Source organism: Corvus hawaiiensis, chromosome 7 (genome assembly GCF_020740725.1).
Source record: "Corvus hawaiiensis isolate bCorHaw1 chromosome 7, bCorHaw1.pri.cur, whole genome shotgun sequence".
NCBI classification, from domain to species: domain Eukaryota; kingdom Metazoa; phylum Chordata; class Aves; order Passeriformes; family Corvidae; genus Corvus; species Corvus hawaiiensis.
Window position 1 is genome coordinate 12,820,057 of NC_063219.1, and position 18,900 is coordinate 12,838,956.

The window sequence follows — 18,900 nt, forward strand, 5'->3', positions numbered from 1 at the left end:
TTGAAGTTCCTCTAAAATTGTGATTTCTTTGTTCTGCCCATACCTGTCTAGCTTTTTGGAGCTGGGTGATTTTGACTGAAGTATTTGGAAATGACACAACGATCCGTAGTTAAAAATAGAAAATAATTAAAATTCATATTCTAGTGTTGGTCTACTTCATGAACAAATTTGAGTGACAAAATTGTAAACTCTAGTTTCTCTGGTAATAGAGAAAGCTCACTCAGTGACTGGGATTAGAGAAGCATTGGCAAGGGTCAAGTCAGTTAGACCTGGAATTCTTGATTTGCTGGGGTGGTATTTCCTTATAAAAGGAAACAGTTGCAGTGGGCAGATGAGGAACTATGACATTTTTTGGGGCGTAGGAAAGCATTCATCCATAAGCCTACTGATGGGAAATCCTCCCAACACCAGATTATTATGTGCTGTTTAATGGGGAATTTTCTGATCCCCCTTGCCGAAGTTGTGTTTTCAGATGTCAGAAGTGGTGGAGCAGGTGTCACACACAGTCTCCACTCTGATAGACTTTACTGTGACAGGGTATTTTCACAAATTTTATCTTTCTGGCAGCCCTTATGCTTTCATAAACTACTTTTCCTCTCTGTGTATTTGCAAGGAGACTTTTGTTGTTGTTGTTGTTAGGAGTGGGGACATACCTCCTCTTTTTCTGACAGAGTTTTTGAAGTCTGAAATTTACATGTGCCAGGTTTTGCAGCAGTGGCAAGACACAGAGTTGTTGTGATTCCTTGATATTTGAGATGCAGACAATCCCACCCATCCATAATGTTGTATAGAATGGAATCTGTCAACTTTACCCAAGGGTCTGGCTGGCTGGAAGGTGTCTGTGGGCCAAGCACCTCTGATGCTGGTACCAGTGGGAAGGTGGTGGGCATTTTTTGGGAGTTTAACACAGCAGCAGTGGGATTTCACAGCTGCTTGGAGACAGAACGCAAACTTCTGTAAAGGCTGGGCAAGCAGCCACATACTTTAAGCTGTGACAGGTGAGCTCTGACATATTTTTCTGCAGTGGTTAAAGGCTGTTCCTGTAACTATCTGCCTGCTGGACGTTGCTACTTACAGTTAAGGTCAGCAGGACAGAGCACATGCCAGCACTGTAGATGCCCTGGTTCAGGTTCATGATAGCTTCAACCTGCACAGACTAATATGAATAGCTTCATTTGGTAAGGGAGAGAAGTAAAACTCTAACAAAAGTAGTCCAGTCTTCTCTGCAGCATTCCCTTGAATGCTACTGAAATGCTTCATTTTACAAGGCAGGTGAAATGTTTAATTTGGATTTGTGTAATAGGTTTAGAAAAAACACCCTGTCAGTATTTGAGATCAGGATGTAATGAGAAACTGAGAGTGATCTCCTGCTTCAGGTAGTGCATTTGGAAATTTGTATCAGAAATTAATGATCCATTTATATAAGGGATTTGGTAGTTTTTTGGGGTTTCTTCATTTATTTTTCTTAGAAGTCTGTTAGCATGATACTCAGTGACATTTCAGGAGCACAAATACAAGCAGGAGATGTGGAGAAAGACAAAGCATGTAAGCTGACATTCAAGCTGAGAATCTCTCATACGCAGTACACTTTGTGTGTTTTAAATTTAGTACTTGTGTTAACTTAATCTTGGCTAGTGCAGAAAATCTTCTGTCAAAGACCTTTCTCCAAACATTCTTTTGTGTGCATGCTGTTGGTTACATGTAAAGTACTGTTCTTTAGGTGCCTTTAGGGCTCAGCTGAGGGTCCTATCTTGATGTTTCACAACTTGCGCAGAAAGAAGCTTCTCTGAAGAATTCAGGATGAGAATGTAGCAGCTCAAATTTAGATCTAAGCCTGGAGATAAAGCTTATAAAACTTCAGTGGGACTATTTTGTTCATAAAATTATGGATGTGCTATAGTCTTTTGCCACAGGATTAGAAACTAAGTGTTGTTCAATACTGAGATTAAAATAACATCAGACCAAAAACACTAGTTAAGTCAATAAATCAGTTGGTGCTACAATAAGAAAATTAAATTTGTTAGCTATTAAGTATGGGCATAAAGGATGGTGCTTTTAAAAATTAGTGCAGCATTGACATTTTCTTTTTAATGTCTCATCTGTATTTTATGTAACAAGCAGTGCTGGACTGAGTTATATAAACGAGTAAGTGTTTTATGCATGTTATTTCAATTATCTGTCCTTGGAGAAGGTGAATGAAAAATAGCTCCAACTCAGTTTTAGCATCTTCATTTTGACAGTTGTAATATGCATATTAATGAAGAGTGAAGTGTAGAGAAATGGGTTCATATGTAAAAGCTGATGTCCTCTTAGTTCTTTATCTTAAAAGGAAAAGAAAAAAGAGAGTAAGGAAGAAAGAAGCAGAGGGTATGTTTTGTGTGGCATACCAGATCTTTTTGAAACAGCTTGCACAGTTCCAAGCTAGCTGAATCAGCAGCACGTTTATTGGTGGAAGGCTATAATCATAGTAACACCTGCAGTGTACAGCAAAGAAGAGGCACATCAAATCTGGCAAAGTGTTGAATGAAGTTTTTACATCTGGTTTTAAATCAAGTCAGAGCATTGCTACAAAGAGTAGAATTGGTTAAGTAGTAGGGTTTAATCAAAAAAATTATTTTAAATTTGAAGGATTATTTATCTGGTATCTTTGAAGAAACCTTAGTTGAGAGGCATGGGGCTTTCACCAAGTATCATTATTTGGATTAGTTTGCTTCATACAAGATGCAGTTTTAAAATGTACAATTTTGGTACAAAATTGGTAACATATATGTTTGAAAAAGGAACCTGAGGATTTAAAGTGACAAAGATCTTTTCCATTACTTATTGGTTTTAATATATTAATAAACTTTTAAGGCCAGAAGAGTTTGTTAGCTCTAACTCTTATTGAGCTTGTTTTTGTGTTGTGTGTTTGGCTCTTGAGTAAAAGATTTTACTGCTTTTGTTAATGTTGTTATAAGGTGCTCGGTCAGATTAAGTGTATTTGAATCAGTATGCAAGAGGGCAGGCATTGATCAGTTGTCTCTAACATTACAAAATCTGCTCAGTACTAGGTACAAGAGCAAACTAGTCAAATTAACTATTCCTTAACATACTGTTATCTCTTAAACAGAGAATAGGACCTGCCCAGTGTGGGTTTGATGTCACTAGGTAGAAGGCTTGCTTTTATGAAAAGCAGTAAGGGAGATGAAGACTTAGAGTAACTTTAGAGCTGACTTTTCCAGTCTGCATGGGAAATTTGATTATCTGTATTTTATGTTCTTTGCCCCTTTGGAATGAGAAATAGCTGACAGCAAAAGACAAGAAGTACATTAAAAAAATGTTGTCTAGGGACTGCAGACTACAAGCATTGCTTAACACCTTTCTTCTGTTATTGGAACACACTAAATATTGGAAATGGAATTGCCCTGGGCTTACCTTCTGTGTGATCTTCCTGCCTGCTCTGTCCAGATGTTTTTAGTTCTGCTTTTAGCCTTTGGGTGGGCTTGATAAAGAAACTAATTTGAGCTCTTTCATTCTTGATGTAAGGAGGGGCAGGAAGGGGAACCTTCTGCTCTGAGATACCAGCAGACAGTAAGGCCTTCAGAGTGACACAGTGGCCCAGTTGCCAGGAAGTCTTATCAAACACAGTGAGACTCCAGTCTTGGCCAAGCATTTGAGCCACTGACTTAATAAAGGTAAAAGGTATTTGAGTTCTAGTAGAGCATCTGTTCATGGTATAGTAAAATGGAGATGGCACAAGCAACCTTACTCATTTCAAGCATGTCTTTTTAATAGCTGGCAATGGAAATGGTTACTTTTGTCTTTTGGCTCTTCATCAGACCAAAACTCAAATTAACTTCTTTTTCTGCTTCCCATTATCTCTTTGCCATATGCTTCCTCAACTCTCATCTCTTTAGTTAGAAAACGGGTGCATACAGAAATTAATTATAAGATCTAAATATTGTCAGTGAATACTGTAAGAGAAGTGCTTAATTTCTGGAACTCTACTAAACTTTTATGCTTCAAAGAAGGAGTTAAGGGAGGATTGTTTAAGGGCATTAAAAGAGATTTAGAAGAATTTTTGGAACACTTACATCAGTCCACATAGCAAAGGCTCAAATGGGTAAAAGGAGGTGTTTCAACTTAAAAACTTAGAATGAACTTAAGGGTTCATTCTCATATATCTATACCTATACCTTTTTATCAACGTACAATAGAGCTAAAGAGAGTGACCAAACCAGGCTTGTATTTCATTTGACTGAGTCTTTGGTGTAATTCTTTGTGTGTGATTTAATTTTAAAATGTGAAGATTCAACTCTTCCTTAGTGAAGTTTAAGGCAGTTGCTTTTGATGGAAGCAAGATTAGGCAATGGGACTCCTTTCCCTGTGTTAACTCTTCATCATGTGTTAGAGTGTCTCTCACTTACCCAGCCACATAACTGGAAATAGAAAGCATATTGCAGGGTTTCTTAATCACATGCAAATTCCATTCATGTGCCCAAGTTTTCAGAGAAGACATAGAGATTTAAATCTACAGACCCTGTTACTTTCAGTAGGAGCTGTGTGACTAAATCCTCTGAATTAGTTTTGAACTAAAAAAACAAACAAGAAGCCATGCAGCACTTGTCAGCCCAACCTCCTGGCACATTTAGCTGCTTTTTAGGACTGCATTGATTGATAAATTGTTTTGGCAAAAATTGAGGATGCTGGTGAATGAGAAAACAGGAGCTGTTGAGTTCATCTAAGGTATTCCTGCTCTTCACAGCCTCAGAACAGGGTCTGGGAGGCATGGCTGGGAGGAGTGTGATACATCTTCTATCCAGATTCATAGCTGTAAGGCATTTTTAAATGTGCTTGCAGAACTAATCTGGGGAAGGTTGAAATTTGGACTAGCTTTGGTTTTTGGCAAGATTGAGCACTGTTGTGCAGGACATTGTGTTCTTATGTTTCTCTAATGCTTACAGGTAAGCATATGCAATTAGTCATTACAGCTGTAGCTTTGACAGGTTTGGGACTAAAACTTCCAAATTAATCTCTTTGATTTTTTTTCTCATTTCAGAGACACTACTCTCCCCTGAATAGAGATGGCAGAAATCAATTCTCCCGTAAATATCAAGGAAAAGGTAGGTTTAAGTAACCATACAATGCAAGCCAAAATTATATTTGCATACATATTTCATTTTTGCTCTTTCCAACACTGTTCACATACTGAACTTTAATGTGTATTGACTCTGTGCATTAAGTTAAGTACACAGACGGGTATTGATAGGACTAATCTGAATCTTGCTTGACAAGAAGCATTTTTGGTTTTTTGCAGAGAGACTCTTTTGTCAGCTAGTCTTCTCTTACTCCTTTGTAATCCCTGTGCACACTGATGCTGTGGAGAACAGCACTTTGGGATGATTGCTGCTGTACAAAACACAATCATGTTGAGGAAACATGCCCTTTAGAAAATAATTTTCTGCCCAAGAATGTTATGCCTGTAATACTTAACGCAATTCCTAAAAGTGCAGGATCTGAAAAGAGCAGATTACTTTTTCCTATGAAAGTATGTCTGTTTTAAACTGCATTCCATGTGCTTGAGTCTTCTCCATATCCTTGGCTGGAGCTCGAGCCTCATCACCCTTTCAGGAGCAGTAAAGGACCTAAAGCAACTTAGGATAAGAGGTAGGTCAGGAGATCTTTTGTGACTCCCAGCAGGCAGATTGTGAAGAGAGAATCTAACGATAGAACTTCTTTTGCTCTATATCTGTTTATGGGTAACAGTTCCTTACCTGTTGCACTGCGCAGGTGCCTGTTTTTTGAGTAGTTTTACCTTATATTTGATGTTCACATCTCAATTGCTCATTGTGCTTGAGGATTTGCATGTCAATATGAATCTCTGTTTTGATGATTAATATCTTCCTTAGTCCTTAATAACAGCACAGGGTTTTAAAATTGAGTAGCATGGTGATTTTGCAGTAGAAAGTAATGTCATCTTTTTCCTGATGTCAGAGTACTCAAAGGTAAACTACATTAATTCTCAAAATACAACTCAGTAAATAAATTGAAGCTCTGCATATTTACTGTGTAGCTTGAATTTTTTATTTAAATCAGTTTTACAAGTGCATGATTTTACAAATCACATGTTTGTCTTTTGCAAGTTTAAGAATGAGGAACTGCAATAGGACTTAATTTATTCATGCTAGATATCTGTTATTCCATGTGTGATATCTGCTGGGAGTGTCCAAAATCAAATGTTTGTGAGCATATGCATTTTAAGGCAGGAAAATAATTGGATCAATACATTCTGTTATAAATTGTTCTACTCTTTATTCCTGTATCTTCCATCGGTATTTAAGTCCTACTAAATCCCTATGCCAAATTGAAAACTTAGTTTAATAGCAATTGAAATTCTTTTGCAAAATCACTGGGTTTCGTTCTGGAAAATAAAGATTAATAACCTACTAAATAAAGGGTTAGTGACCAAACAGCATAAGCCTCATGCAATCTACATACATCAGCTGGGAAAGTGTCGTGCTCAGAGAGCCATTGCACTGGGACAAGTCTGTCCTGTTTTAAAACAGGATTGCAATGGCTCTGTTTGGTATCTCGTATTTTGTTTACAGCATGGGCAGCAACAAACTGAGTAACCAAAACGTGACTAGCTTCAGAACTCTTCAAGTGATGCACTAGAAATGTGAGGAAAGGGTTGAACATAGAAGTCCTGCAGAGTTGCTTTTGATTATATTTGCACATAAACTGCTGAAACGTAAGGATTTCATTTGCATGTTTGAAAAGCCGACATATTTACAGTGTACTGGTAAGAGTCAAAATCACATCCCTTTCTCTTAGTTTGCAGAGCTTACATGGTCATGCTACACAGCACTGAAGCAGAGAGTTTAATGTTTACTTTTATCCACCTTTTGGGAGGCAGTATTTCTGAGTAAGAAAACCAAGGTTCATAAGTACAATACTTCTGCTGAGCTCCACAAATCCATTGCCATCAATGTAAATACAAGCAGGCCTTGTTTAAAAGAACAGAATAGAATGCAGTTCCTTCCCAGCTCTCCCTTTCTTCTTCCTTAGTGCTTGCCGATCATAATGTACTTAAGGCTTTGATCTTGCTAGGACTTGCATGAAGCCAAAGGAGCTGCACATCTGCACACAAATACTTATTCATGGAAGTTTCTGCAAAAGTAGCACGCAGGTTTCTCCTTAAATTGAAGGTTGTTTCACTGTAGTAAGAATGTGGTGCAGATCCCATGCAGATTTCAGCATGTTTGTTCTTTTGTTTGAGGGTGGGGGGCAGTTGTTTGGGGGTTTTTCAGTGGTGACCTTTCCCTGTGTTCTCTCCATGATCAGCTTCTAGTTATTCAAGAAATTAAAACCTCTACCACTGTTTTAAAAGTGATGTGAGGCCAAGGCAGACATTTTGGGCATTATGCTCACACCCAGACTCTGTAAAGCCCCACCCCTGAATTTGAGTCATAAAAGAATGCTACTGTGGTAGTGATACTTGTATAATTCATTCTTGGCATTTCAGCTGAAATAGTTCATAAAGTCAATAGGTTAAACATTCTGGTTTATATCTTATTTTTTCTCCCCCAAGAGATTTATATAAATGTTGGCCTGTGATGTTAGGAAGGTTAATGGAAGTTTCCATAGTTGGCAGAAACTCCTGCAGCTGTGATACTCTTGTGGGGGAGCCAGGACTTTTTCAATTACCATATTTTCATGCATATAACCCACAGATTTTCTGGAATAACCTAAGTTCTGCATTTCAGCAGACACAAAGGTCATTAATTGTCTGCATAACTAGTATAAGAAGTTTACCATCAGGATCTCTCTCAGAATAATTCCCTCTGCCCTGACCCTTGCTACAGTCTTCCTTCACTGTGCCACTCTCCCTCTTGCCTCTGATAACACTTATCTCTGTGCCTGATAATACAGGATAAGTAAGGACTTTTTTTGTATCAGGATTTTCAGAGACTGAGTGTTTATACATAGTTCAGATCATATGCACAAAAGTGCACTGGATTAAAGGATAAAATGAGCCAAACTCATTGGCTTACATCCAAAATCCATAAAATCAAAGGAGGTATTCAAGCATTAACCTAGGACATCACCAGAAGAGGTGCTGAGATTCTGAATTACAAGGCTTCCAAAGAAGAAGCAATTGGAGTGAGGAATACAAGTGATGTATTGTTTCCTGCAACAATTAGACCCTCTTAGTTTAACAAGAGAAGAGTGAATATCAGGCACTCCCCAGGATAACCATTCAGCTCTGGCATGTGACTCTGGTTTTGATCCAAAGAAATATCAGGAATTGTTTAAACTTCAGGATTTGCTTTTGGGCCCATATTTTTTCGTTTCTTTTTTTTTGTTTTTTTAATTTGCTGTGTGTCTAAACATGTGTGAACAAGTGAGATCTGCTGTCAGCTGGAATTAGCAAAATACTCATTCAGGTGAAAATTCTCCTTTTGAGATTCTGTTAGGAGTGAAGTTTTGCTGAAATTCTCCTGAAAGGCTTGCTTTCTCATTTGTCATTTCAACTGTCAGAGCTGGAGGAGCAGATGGGCAGCACTGCAAGAAGGAAATTTTATTCAGATGTGGTTTTGGAGGTTTCACAGTTTTGTTTGCATTACACCATAAATGTGGTTCTCATAAGCAACAGTCAGCATGCAAGGAAAGAGTAGGATTTAGAGTGGAAGGAATGGAAGTAATACGTAAATTTAAAATCATACATTACAAAAGCAGATAGGTTCCAATCTGTGATTTCACTTTCTCCTTAAAGTTGACCTTTGCAGCTGTTCTTTGCCCACGTGTTGAAGTAGATGGACTGTTCAAAGACCAGAAAAGTTGATCAAAATGCACTTTTGTCACTTGATGAGCCATTTAACTTGGGTTAAGGATATCACAGACTCATGTCTGTAAATGGTGCTGTCATCGCTCAAGCAGAACAGTTCTTACTAAGCCAAACTTTTCAGGAATCCTGAAATAACATATTAGAATGTCTGGCTTTCTATTTGATGGGTTAGAGTGAAATAGTAAATCCATGACAAGTGCCTAAAGAAGTTTACTGCAGCAAGTAGACCTTTTTTGGGGCTTACTAGGAACAAATGATCAGAAGGTATCAGAGTGATGAACAGATCATGTAGCAGAAAGAGAGGTACAGACCTGCTCAAAGGGGGTATTAGCAGCATTTGTTCAGTTTGTCAGGATGAATTTAGTAAAGCTTCTGGGAAAATGTCTCCAATGTAAGAAATAACCTCCAAATGCAACCAAGTCAAATTGTATTCATGAAATATGTTTGTGTAGAAGTTCAAAACCTTTTAAAAAATTTTGCCATGAAGTGGTTTTAAAATGCATTTTCTTGCTTAACGTAGCCAGGACATCTGCTAATGCTAAATTCCTAGATTATCGAAACCAGCAGTGTTCTGCAGGCAGCCCTTCTTCTTTGCTTCACTTGCAGGATTTGGGAGGAACTGGAGATGTAATGTAGCTGAATGATGTATATGTGTACATAAAGGTTTGCTACTGACATGGAGTGAAAATAAAGTAGGAAATGTCGGTGGTTCTTGATAACCATACTTATAAATTAATTTAGTTCTTAACTTAGAGAAAATCTGTTGATCCTAGTGTTTAGTACGAAGTGAAGGTGGATCTGCGTTAGTTTTCCTAACCAAGAATAAATAAGAATATTTCTGTCTAAGTGACCATAATAGTAACTTACTTCAAGGGGATTAGAGCAGCTGTGTTCAGGGGTTTCAGAACAGCCGTGAGCTTTCAGCAAAGAAGTTCAGTTTGTCACTATGTCAGAAATACATAAACAAACTCTCTGAACCCCGGATATGTTACTTATTCACCAGAAACATCCTCTTTGAGATGATGCCAAGGGGGACCAGATGGAGCAGAGCAGCAAACAGGCAGTGATTGAGTCCATGTTGTTACAGTTGCTTGGGAACCATTTGAAACTTGATAGAGAACGTAAAGGACTTAGAGGAATACACAGCACTGTCAGCTTGGTTCTGCATGTGGAATAGGTAATCTGGTGTCACAGCTTCCAGGCTGGCTCTGTTTCTTTTTGAGCTTGACTTACCCAGAAGATCTTGTGAGATGGGTGTTTGTGAGGACTTAAGAGTAAGCTACCACGAGAGGATAGAATTCAGTATCCTTTCCTGTGTGCTATATTCTTCAGGAGTAACCTGTTACTGATTCATTTAATATTTTTTTTAGGTGAGCCAAAAATTTGCCCCAAGTGAGATGTTTAACAGTAACCATCAGAAAAATAGTCAAGTATATCTGATCAGACCTTGGGGATTTTATTGTGAGGTAGAAGCTTATCTGAGGGGACTAGAAACCTTTTTCAGTTTTGATTCCACTTCTGGGCAGTCTTCAACATTTTTTGTAAGAGACAGATAAAAACATCCTCATGACTGTGGAATTCTGGTCCTGATGAGACATAATCTGGCTCAAATTGCAGCAAGCATTAGCATGACTTGAGCTCTGGATTGTGAGTTTAAGTGGAGGTGGACCTGCATTCTGTCTTTCATGTTCTTGACTGTATATAGTTTTTTTCAAGATCACAGATTTATATTTCAGATCTGTGATTGCTTGAAAGTAGCTTTTGTAAGCTGAAATTCTGAGAGTTTTCTTAGTAGTAAACAAAGTAATGTGCTTTCATGTTAGGCTACAGGAGGGAAAGCCCAGGAATTTAATTACTGTCAGTGACAGATTCTCAACTAATGCTGACATTAATAGCATTAATTATCTGTGTGGTTCTGAAGGTATGTTACTGAATTCTCTTGGTGTCCCAGAATGCTGTCTAGCATCCAGATGATGACAGAAGTTCACTGGGAATCTACACCAGATAAAAACAGGATGTTTCACAAAATAATGAAAATAATTGACTTCCTTGTAGTCTGTCTGGTAATGCTGTTTCTCCTATGATCAGGTTTCAGTAAGTAGAAAAAAAACACTTTTCTCCCACATACATGGAAATCTAATAAAGTAGACTGCTGAGTTAGCTTTTGCAGACTGGCATTAATGCAGTACCATTGCATGGTAAGAGATTCTTTTTCTCTGGTACTTTCTTTCATCCTTTAGCATGCTAAATATTTTTTAAGGGAGTTTGTTGATGAGAAGTCATAAATATCAGATTATTCTAGTTGCATATTCTGTTGCTTACATATTGAGAAGAAGGATGTTCTTGCTGAGTTTGAGGACTATAAATTTAGAAATTTAGGAGTTACCTCCTGCCCTGGAATCATCCTGTCACAGCTGTAATAAAAATGACCTCTGTACAGTTTTTTTGGATAGGGAAGTGATGGACTTCTCTCAAGCAACTGGAGGTTTGTAAGTGGGTCAGATGTCTAGCTGTACTAGCACAAGGGCTGTTTTACCACCTGAGCTAGCAGGTGAACCAGAGAGGAACCAGCACACCTGGACTGCCTAAGTCCAGCTCACACTGAGCCCTTCTGTGTAAGTCCACCTTGTCATCTTGTATTTGTCAAGCTTTCATGGAGCTTTGATATGCTTCTGTTCCTCACAGTCTGTGTTAGGTCTCTTATGACCTACAGCTAGAGAAGTGCATTTGTGTTAGGCTTATGCTGTCAGGAAGTTTCCTATCCCTCCCTTTGCCTTTTTCTTTTCTATCACTAGGTCCCTTTCCAGAAACAAATGGGACACATTTTGCATGGGAGCACAGAGCTGAGCTTCAGACCTAGAAATCTACACATTTGAAATCGGGGTTAAAGGACTAAGGGGTGTAGTATCAGGGACCTTGAAATTTGCATTTCTAGGTGAAAGTTGTCATATAGCCTGGTCTCCCTCCACATACCTGTTGGGGTTTCAGTTTAGTCTTAGTTTTTTTTCTGTTAAAGGAATTTTCTCCCATATGCATGTTGCTAGGGGACAAATAGCTGTACTTAAGAAAGACAAAAAGGGGGGTGGGGCGGGCCTGGCTACTCCTTTGTCTACACCTGGGTGTGGGGTCAGTTCGCTCTGAGCGTCCGGAGAGAGAAGCTGCAGAGAAAGGAGCTGCTGCTTCTTTCTGTTTGGCCGTTCTTTCTTCCTGCTGGAAACAACACCGGGACCCCAAAAGCCGCTTTTCCCTGCCCTGCTGGAGACCGGGCTGTGGCTGCCCTGCCCTGCTGCTGCTTCGAGCTTTCGCTACGCTGTAGCCCTGCTCGCCCTGCCTGCCTGGGCCTCCGTGGGGTTCTCCCATCTGGATACATCTCGCCTGCCACCCGGGATTTGCGTTCGTCCCTGCCGCTCCAGCCTGCCGTTCTAGCCTGCCGTTCCAGCCTGCTGTTCCTGAGAGTCCGGGATCAGCTGCCCAGCGGTTTGTGAAGCCTTTGTTCCATCCCTTCCCGGGATCCCAGGGCACCAGAGCCGCGGGTTTCCCGAGCTCGCTCCGGAGCGCCCCCTGCAGCCGCGGGGGAACCATCGCACCTGCCCTGCTCACCGGGAGCCGCCAGCGCCCCTGCCGGCTGCGAGCGGAACTGCACCCGAGGGGAAAGGGCCTGACAGCCGAGAAGGCTGGGACTGGGTTTGTGATTGCTGTTACTGCCATAGTTGTTGTTGTTTTGTTTGACTGGTTATATACATATATATATATAGTAAAGAACTGTTATTCCTATTTCCCACATCTTTGCCTAAAGGCCCTTGATTTCAAAATATAATAACTTGGAGGGAAAAGGGGTTATATCTGCCACTTCAAGGGGGGGCTTCTGCCTTCCTTAGCAGACACCTGTCTTTCAAAACCGAGACAGAGCTTGGCGCCCAACGTGAGGCACGAGGGCATTAAGAGAGAGAGGTGAAAAAGGAATAACAGTTCCTGGATAACTTTGTGTGCCAGATATAGGAACCTTGTTAGGCAGCACTATGTGGTCTAGTTTACCCTGGTTCGGGTGGCATGTGGCCGTGGCTATATTCTTCCCCTTTGCAGCTCCTTACTTGAATATGGGTCCTCTGACTAAGGCTACCATTGCTGTTATCCAGCTTGCATTATGGGTCGAGAAGGTGAGGAATTCATGGGTTTTTAACTTCCTCCGGAATGTGGGCACATGGATAAACGGCTATCACACACTGAGCACATGTTTTTGGAGTTATGTTAACAATGGTACCTTCTGTGAGGAAATGACACCAGGGGAAGTTTTCCCTCAACCCCTCAACCAGTTCTTTGGGCCCACCCCATCAATTTTCGAAGGGTTTAAATTCCCTCTGAATACTAACCATCTGCTGCTGATAGGCCTACTCTATTTAGCACTCAAGGATAAGTTGAGATTGGCTTGGATATCTACCCGGACACCAGCCCCAGAGACTAGAGATCCTGCCCCAGAACCTGACATGGCCCCAGAGAGTAGAGTTCCTACCCCAGAGCCTGATCCTGCCCCAGAACCTGACACAGCCCCAGACACTAGAGATCCTACCCCAGAGCCAGAGCCTGCCACAGCCCCAGACACTAGAGATCCCGCCCCACAGACTGATACCGCCCAACAGTCCACCTCAGAAATGGACTACCCAAACTGGGTGGGGGTACTGGCAAAAGGGATGCAGGAGATGTGCCAGGAGATGGGCCAGGTGCGCCAGGGGATATGCCAGGAGATGGGCCAGGTGCGCCAGGAGATGTGCCAGGAGATGGGCCAGGTGTGCAAGGAGATGTGCCAGGAGATGGGCCAGGTGCGCAAGGAGATGTGCCAGGAGATGGGCCAGGTGCGCAAGGAGATGTGCCAGGAGATGGGCCAGGTGCGCCAGGAGATATGCCAATTGCTAAGGGAATACACCTCCTTAGCTAGTGAAAAACCCTCTCCCTGCCCCAAAGAGGGTGAGTCCGATGGTGCAGCAGTGGAACCCACGGATGTTACAACCGTCCAGGCTTCAGCTGAACCACAAGGACAACCACAGCCAGCAGCAGTCGCCCCTGTGCAAAGGAGGAAGTGTAAGACCAAATCAGTACGACCAGTTAATGATGATGGGCAACCAGGGCCCTCACAACCAGCAGGAGAGCCAGAGCCAGAAATCATCGAGTCCCTGTCGCACGACAGTCTCCGTGCTATGCGAAACGACATTGTGCGAAGGGGGCGTGAGCCTTATACCACCTGGCTGCTTCGGGTTTGGGACCTTATGGGCACAAGTGTGCAACTGGATAGTGGTGAGGCAAGGTATCTGGGATCGTTGACCCAGGACCCAGGTGTGGACCAGATATTTGTGAGGGAGCCAGGGCCTCTCTCTCTCTGGGAGCGGCTCTTAATGAGTGTGAGAGAAAGGTTCATTCACAACGAAAGAATGCAGGAGTATCATCATAGAATGCAGTGGAAGACACTCGAGCAAGGGATCCAACAGCTAAGAGAGGTGGCAATATTAGAGGTACTCTTTGGGAAGGATGGACAGCATGATAATGACCCCGATAAGGTCAGGTGCACAGGACAGATGATGTGGAACCTGGCAAGGCTAGGGCCATCGCAATACACCACCTTCATTGCAACGATTGATGCTGACAATACCCAAGAAACAGTGGGCTCTGTTGCCAACAAGCTCAGGCATTATGACAGCATGATCAATGGCCCGCTGAAAGCTCATGTCTCTGCTGTGGTCCAGGACCTCAAAGAGGAGATGAGGGAGGAGATGAGGGAGGAGATGAGGAGGGTCAGTGTGGCACCAGTGCGAGTCACAGGCCCCCAAGTCAGAGCCCGTCGTCCCCCTTGCTAGAGAGAGAGGGTACACCCCACGAGCTGAGCTGTGGTTTTTCCTGTGTGAGCATGGGGAAGACATGAGAAGGTGGGATGGGAAACCCACCTCTGCCCTGGCAGCGCGGGTGCGTGAACTCAAGGAGGGAGGCACTAACCGAGGGGGTTCCGCTAAGGTGAAGGTAGCCTCAGCCTCCCGTGACCGAGCTGCCAGGTATTACAGAAGGGAGGATGATATGTCGGATCCCCTTGAAGGTACCTCGAGCATGTATGCCCAGGGAAAGAATGATAACCAGGGCTAGAGGGGCCCTGCCTCTAGCCAGGAAGAGGCACGGGAGAACCGGGTTTTCTGGACGGTGTGGATCCGATGGCCTGGCACATCAGAGCCACAAAAATATGATGCATTGGTTGATACTGGGGCACAGTGTACTTTAATGCCATCGGGACATGTGGGGGCAGAACCTGTATCCATCACTGGGGTGACCGGGGGATCACAGCAGTTGACCCTTTTGGAAGCTGAGGTGAGCCTGACTGGGAAGGAGTGGCAAAAGCATCCGATTGTGACCGGCCCAGAGGCCCCGTGTATTCTGGGCATAGACTTCCTCCGGAATGGCTATTACAAAGACCCAAAAGGACTCAGGTGGGCATTTGGGATTGCTGCTGTGGAGGCAGAGGGCATTAGGCAATTGAACACCCTGCCTGGACTATCTGAGAATCCTTCTGCAGTTGGGCTCCTGAAAGTGGAAGAGCAAAGAGTGCCAATTACTACCTCGACAGTGCACCGCCGGCAGTATCGGACAAATCGAGATGCTGTGATCCCCATCCACAAGATGATCCGCGAGCTGGAGAGTCAAGGGGTGGTCAGCAAGACCCACTCACCCTTCAACAGCCCCATCTGGCCTGTGCGCAAGTCTGACAGGGAATGGAGATTGACTGTGGACTACCGTGCCCTGAATGAAGTGACTCCACCGTTGAGCGCTGCCGTGCCGGACATGTTGGAGCTCCAGTACGAGCTGGAGTCCAAAGCAGCAAAGTGGTACGCCACTATTGACATTGCCAATGCATTCTTCTCCATTCCTCTGGCAGCAGAGTGCAGGCCTCAGTTTGCCTTCACCTGGAGGGGCGTGCAGTACACCTGGAACCGACTGCCCCAGGGGTGGAAGCACAGTCCCACCATCTGTCATGGACTGATCCAGACTGCACTAGAAAAGGGTGAGGCTCCAGAACATCTGCAGTACATTGATGACATCATTGTGTGGGGGAGCACCACAACAGAAGTGTTTGAGAAAGGAGAGAGAATAATTCAAATTCTCCTGCAAGCTGGTTTTGCCATCAAGAAGAGCAAGGTCAAGGGACCTGCCCGAGAGATCCAGTTCCTGGGAGTAAAGTGGCAAGATGGACGGCGTCAGATTCCCACTGAGGTCATCAATAAGATCACAGCAATGTCTCCGCCGACCAACAAGAAGGAAACACAAGCTTTCCTAGGTGCTATAGGTTTCTGAAGGATGCACATTCCCGAGTACAGCCAGATCGTGAGTCCTCTCTACCTAGTTACCCGCAAGAAGAATGATTTCCACTGGGGCCCTGAACAGCAGCAGGCCTTCGCCCAGATCAAACAGGAAATTGCTCACGCCGTAGCCCTTGGCCCAGTCAGGACAGGACCAGAGGTAAAGAACGTGCTCTACTCTGCAGCCGGGAACAATGGTCTGTCCTGGAGCCTCTGGCAGAAGGTGCCTGGTGAGACTCGGGGCCGACCACTGGGATTCTGGAGCCGAAGCTACAGAGGATCTGAAGCCAACTACACTCCCACAGAGAAGGAAATCCTGGCAACTTATGAAGGAGTCCAGGCTGCCTCAGAAGTAATCGGCACAGAGGCACAACTCCTCCTGGCACCCCGACTACCAGTGCTGGGGTGGATGTTCAAAGGAAAGGTTCCCTCCACGCATCACGCCACCGACGCTACTTGGAGCAAATGGATTGCCCTCATCACGCAGCGCGCCCGAATTGGAAACCCAAGTCGCCCTGGGATCTTGGAAATAATTACGAACTGGCCAGAAGGTGAGACTTTTGGGTTATCTTCTGAAGAAGAAGAGGAGCAGGTGACACGTGCCGAAGAAGCCCCACCATATAACGAGCTACCAGAGAGTGAAAGACAATACGCCCTCTTCACTGATGGTTCCTGCCGAATTGTAGGCGCTAGCCGGAAATGGAAAGCCGCTGTATGGAGCCCCACACGACAAGTTGCACAGGCCACTGAAGGAGAAGGTGGATCGAGCCAATTTGCTGAGCTCAAAGCTGTCCAGTTAGCTCTGGACATAGCTGAAAGAGAGAAGTGGCCAAAGCTCTACCTCTACACCGATTCATGGATGGTAGCCAATGCTCTGTGGGGTTGGCTGGAAAGGTGGAAGAAGGCAAACTGGCAGCGCAGAGGAAAACCAATCTGGGCTGCTGAAGAGTGGAAAGACATTGCCACTCGGGTAGAGAAGCTGTCCGTGAAGGTCCGTCATGTAGATGCTCACATCCCCAAGAGCCGGGCTAATGAAGAACATTGTAACAACAAACAGGTAGATCAGGCTGCGAAAATAGAGGTGTCCCAGATAGACTTGGATTGGCAACATAAAGGAGAACTGTTCCTAGCTCGATGGGCCCATGATGCCTCAGGTCATCAGGGCAGAGACGCCACCTATAAGTGGGCACGAGACCGAGGGGTGGATCTAACCATGGACAGTATCTCCCAGGTTATCCATAACTGTGAGACATGCGCTGCGATCAAGCAGGCCAAGCGGGTGAAGCCTCTGTGGTACGGTGGGCAATGGTCCAAATACAAGTATAGGGAGGCCTGGCAGATTGATTACATCACACTGCCTCAAACCCGCCAAGGCAAGCGCTATGTGCTCACAATGGTAGAAGCCACCACTGGATGGCTGGAGACCTATCCTGTGCCTCATGCTACTGCCCGGAACACCATCCTGGGCCTGGAAAAGCAAGTCCTTTGGAGGCATGGCACCCCTGAGAGAATCGAGTCTGACAATGGGACTCATTTCAAGAACAGCCTTATAAACACCTGGGCTAGAGAACATGGCATTGAGTGGGTGTACCACATCCCTTACCATGCACCAGCAGCTGGGAAGGTTGAGCGGTGTAATGGACTGCTTAAAACCACCTTGAAGGCACTGGGTGGGGGGACTTTCAAAAACTGGGAGGTGCATTTAGCAAGAGCCACCTGGTTAGTTAACACCCGAGGCTCCACCAGCCGAGCAGGCCCTGCCCAATCCGAACCCCTACAAACAACAGACGGGGATAAGGTTCCAGTGGTGCACATGAGAGGTATGCTTGGAAAAACTGTTTGGGTAAAGTCTGCCTTGAGCAAAGACAAACCCATCCGTGGGATCGTTTTTGCTCAGGGACCAGGTTGCACCTGGTGAGTGATGCAAAAGGATGGAGAGACCCGATGCTTACCTCAAGGGGACCTTGTTTTAGGGTGAACTACCCATGGCTCTGTACTTGTATCAGTATCAGCATGTATATTTGTATATAATCTGGGTGATGCATAGATTTATATGGTTAAAAAAGTTAAGTTTCATGTAACATGTTAGCATGGGAAAAAATTCGGGGTGGATAATGTTGGGGTTTCAGTTTAGTCTTAGGTTTTTTTCTGTTAAAGGAATTTTCTCCCATATGCATGTTGCTAGGGGACAAATAGCTGTACTTAAGAAAGACAAAAAGGGGGGTGGGGCGGGCCTGGCTACTCCTTTGTCTACACCTGGGTGTGGGGTCAGTTCGCTCTGAGCGTCCGGAGAGAGAAGCTGCAGAGAAAGGCGCTGCTGCTTCTTTCTGTTTGGCCGTTCTTTCTTCCTGCTGGAAACAACGCCGGGACCCCAAAAGCCACTTTCCCTGCCCTGCTGGAGGCCGAGCTGTGGCTGTCCTGCTCCGCTGCTGCTTCGAGCTTTCGCTACGCTGTAGCCCTGCTCGCCCTGCCTGCCTGGGCCTCCGTGGGGTTCTCCCATCTGGATACATCTCGCCTGCCACCCGGGATTTGCGTTCGTCCCTGCCGCTCCAGCCTGCCATTCTAGCCTGCCGTTCCAGCCTGCTGTTCCTGAGAGCCCGGGATCGGCTGCCCAGGGGTTTGTGAAGCCTTTGTCCCATCCCTTCCCGGGATCCCAGGGCACCGGTGCCGCGGGTTTCCCGAGCTCGCTCCGGAGCGCCCCCTGCAGCCGCGGGGGAACCATCGCACCTGCCCTGCTCACCG

At 44.2% G+C, this 18,900-nt stretch overlaps 1 protein-coding gene across 5 annotated transcripts in view; it reads left to right on the forward strand.

The window, feature by feature from the left end:
- SPATS2L (spermatogenesis associated serine rich 2 like) overlaps positions 1-18,900 on the forward strand; it is an 86,899-nt gene that overhangs the window by 31,503 nt on the left and 36,496 nt on the right. For all 5 annotated transcript variants that reach the window (XM_048309583.1, XM_048309585.1, XM_048309582.1 and 2 more), the window contains one exon: positions 5,039-5,102. In XM_048309583.1, the coding sequence (XP_048165540.1) occupies positions 5,064-5,102 (39 nt within the window). In that variant the 5' untranslated portion in view covers positions 5,039-5,063. The remainder of the gene's footprint in view (positions 1-5,038; positions 5,103-18,900) is intronic.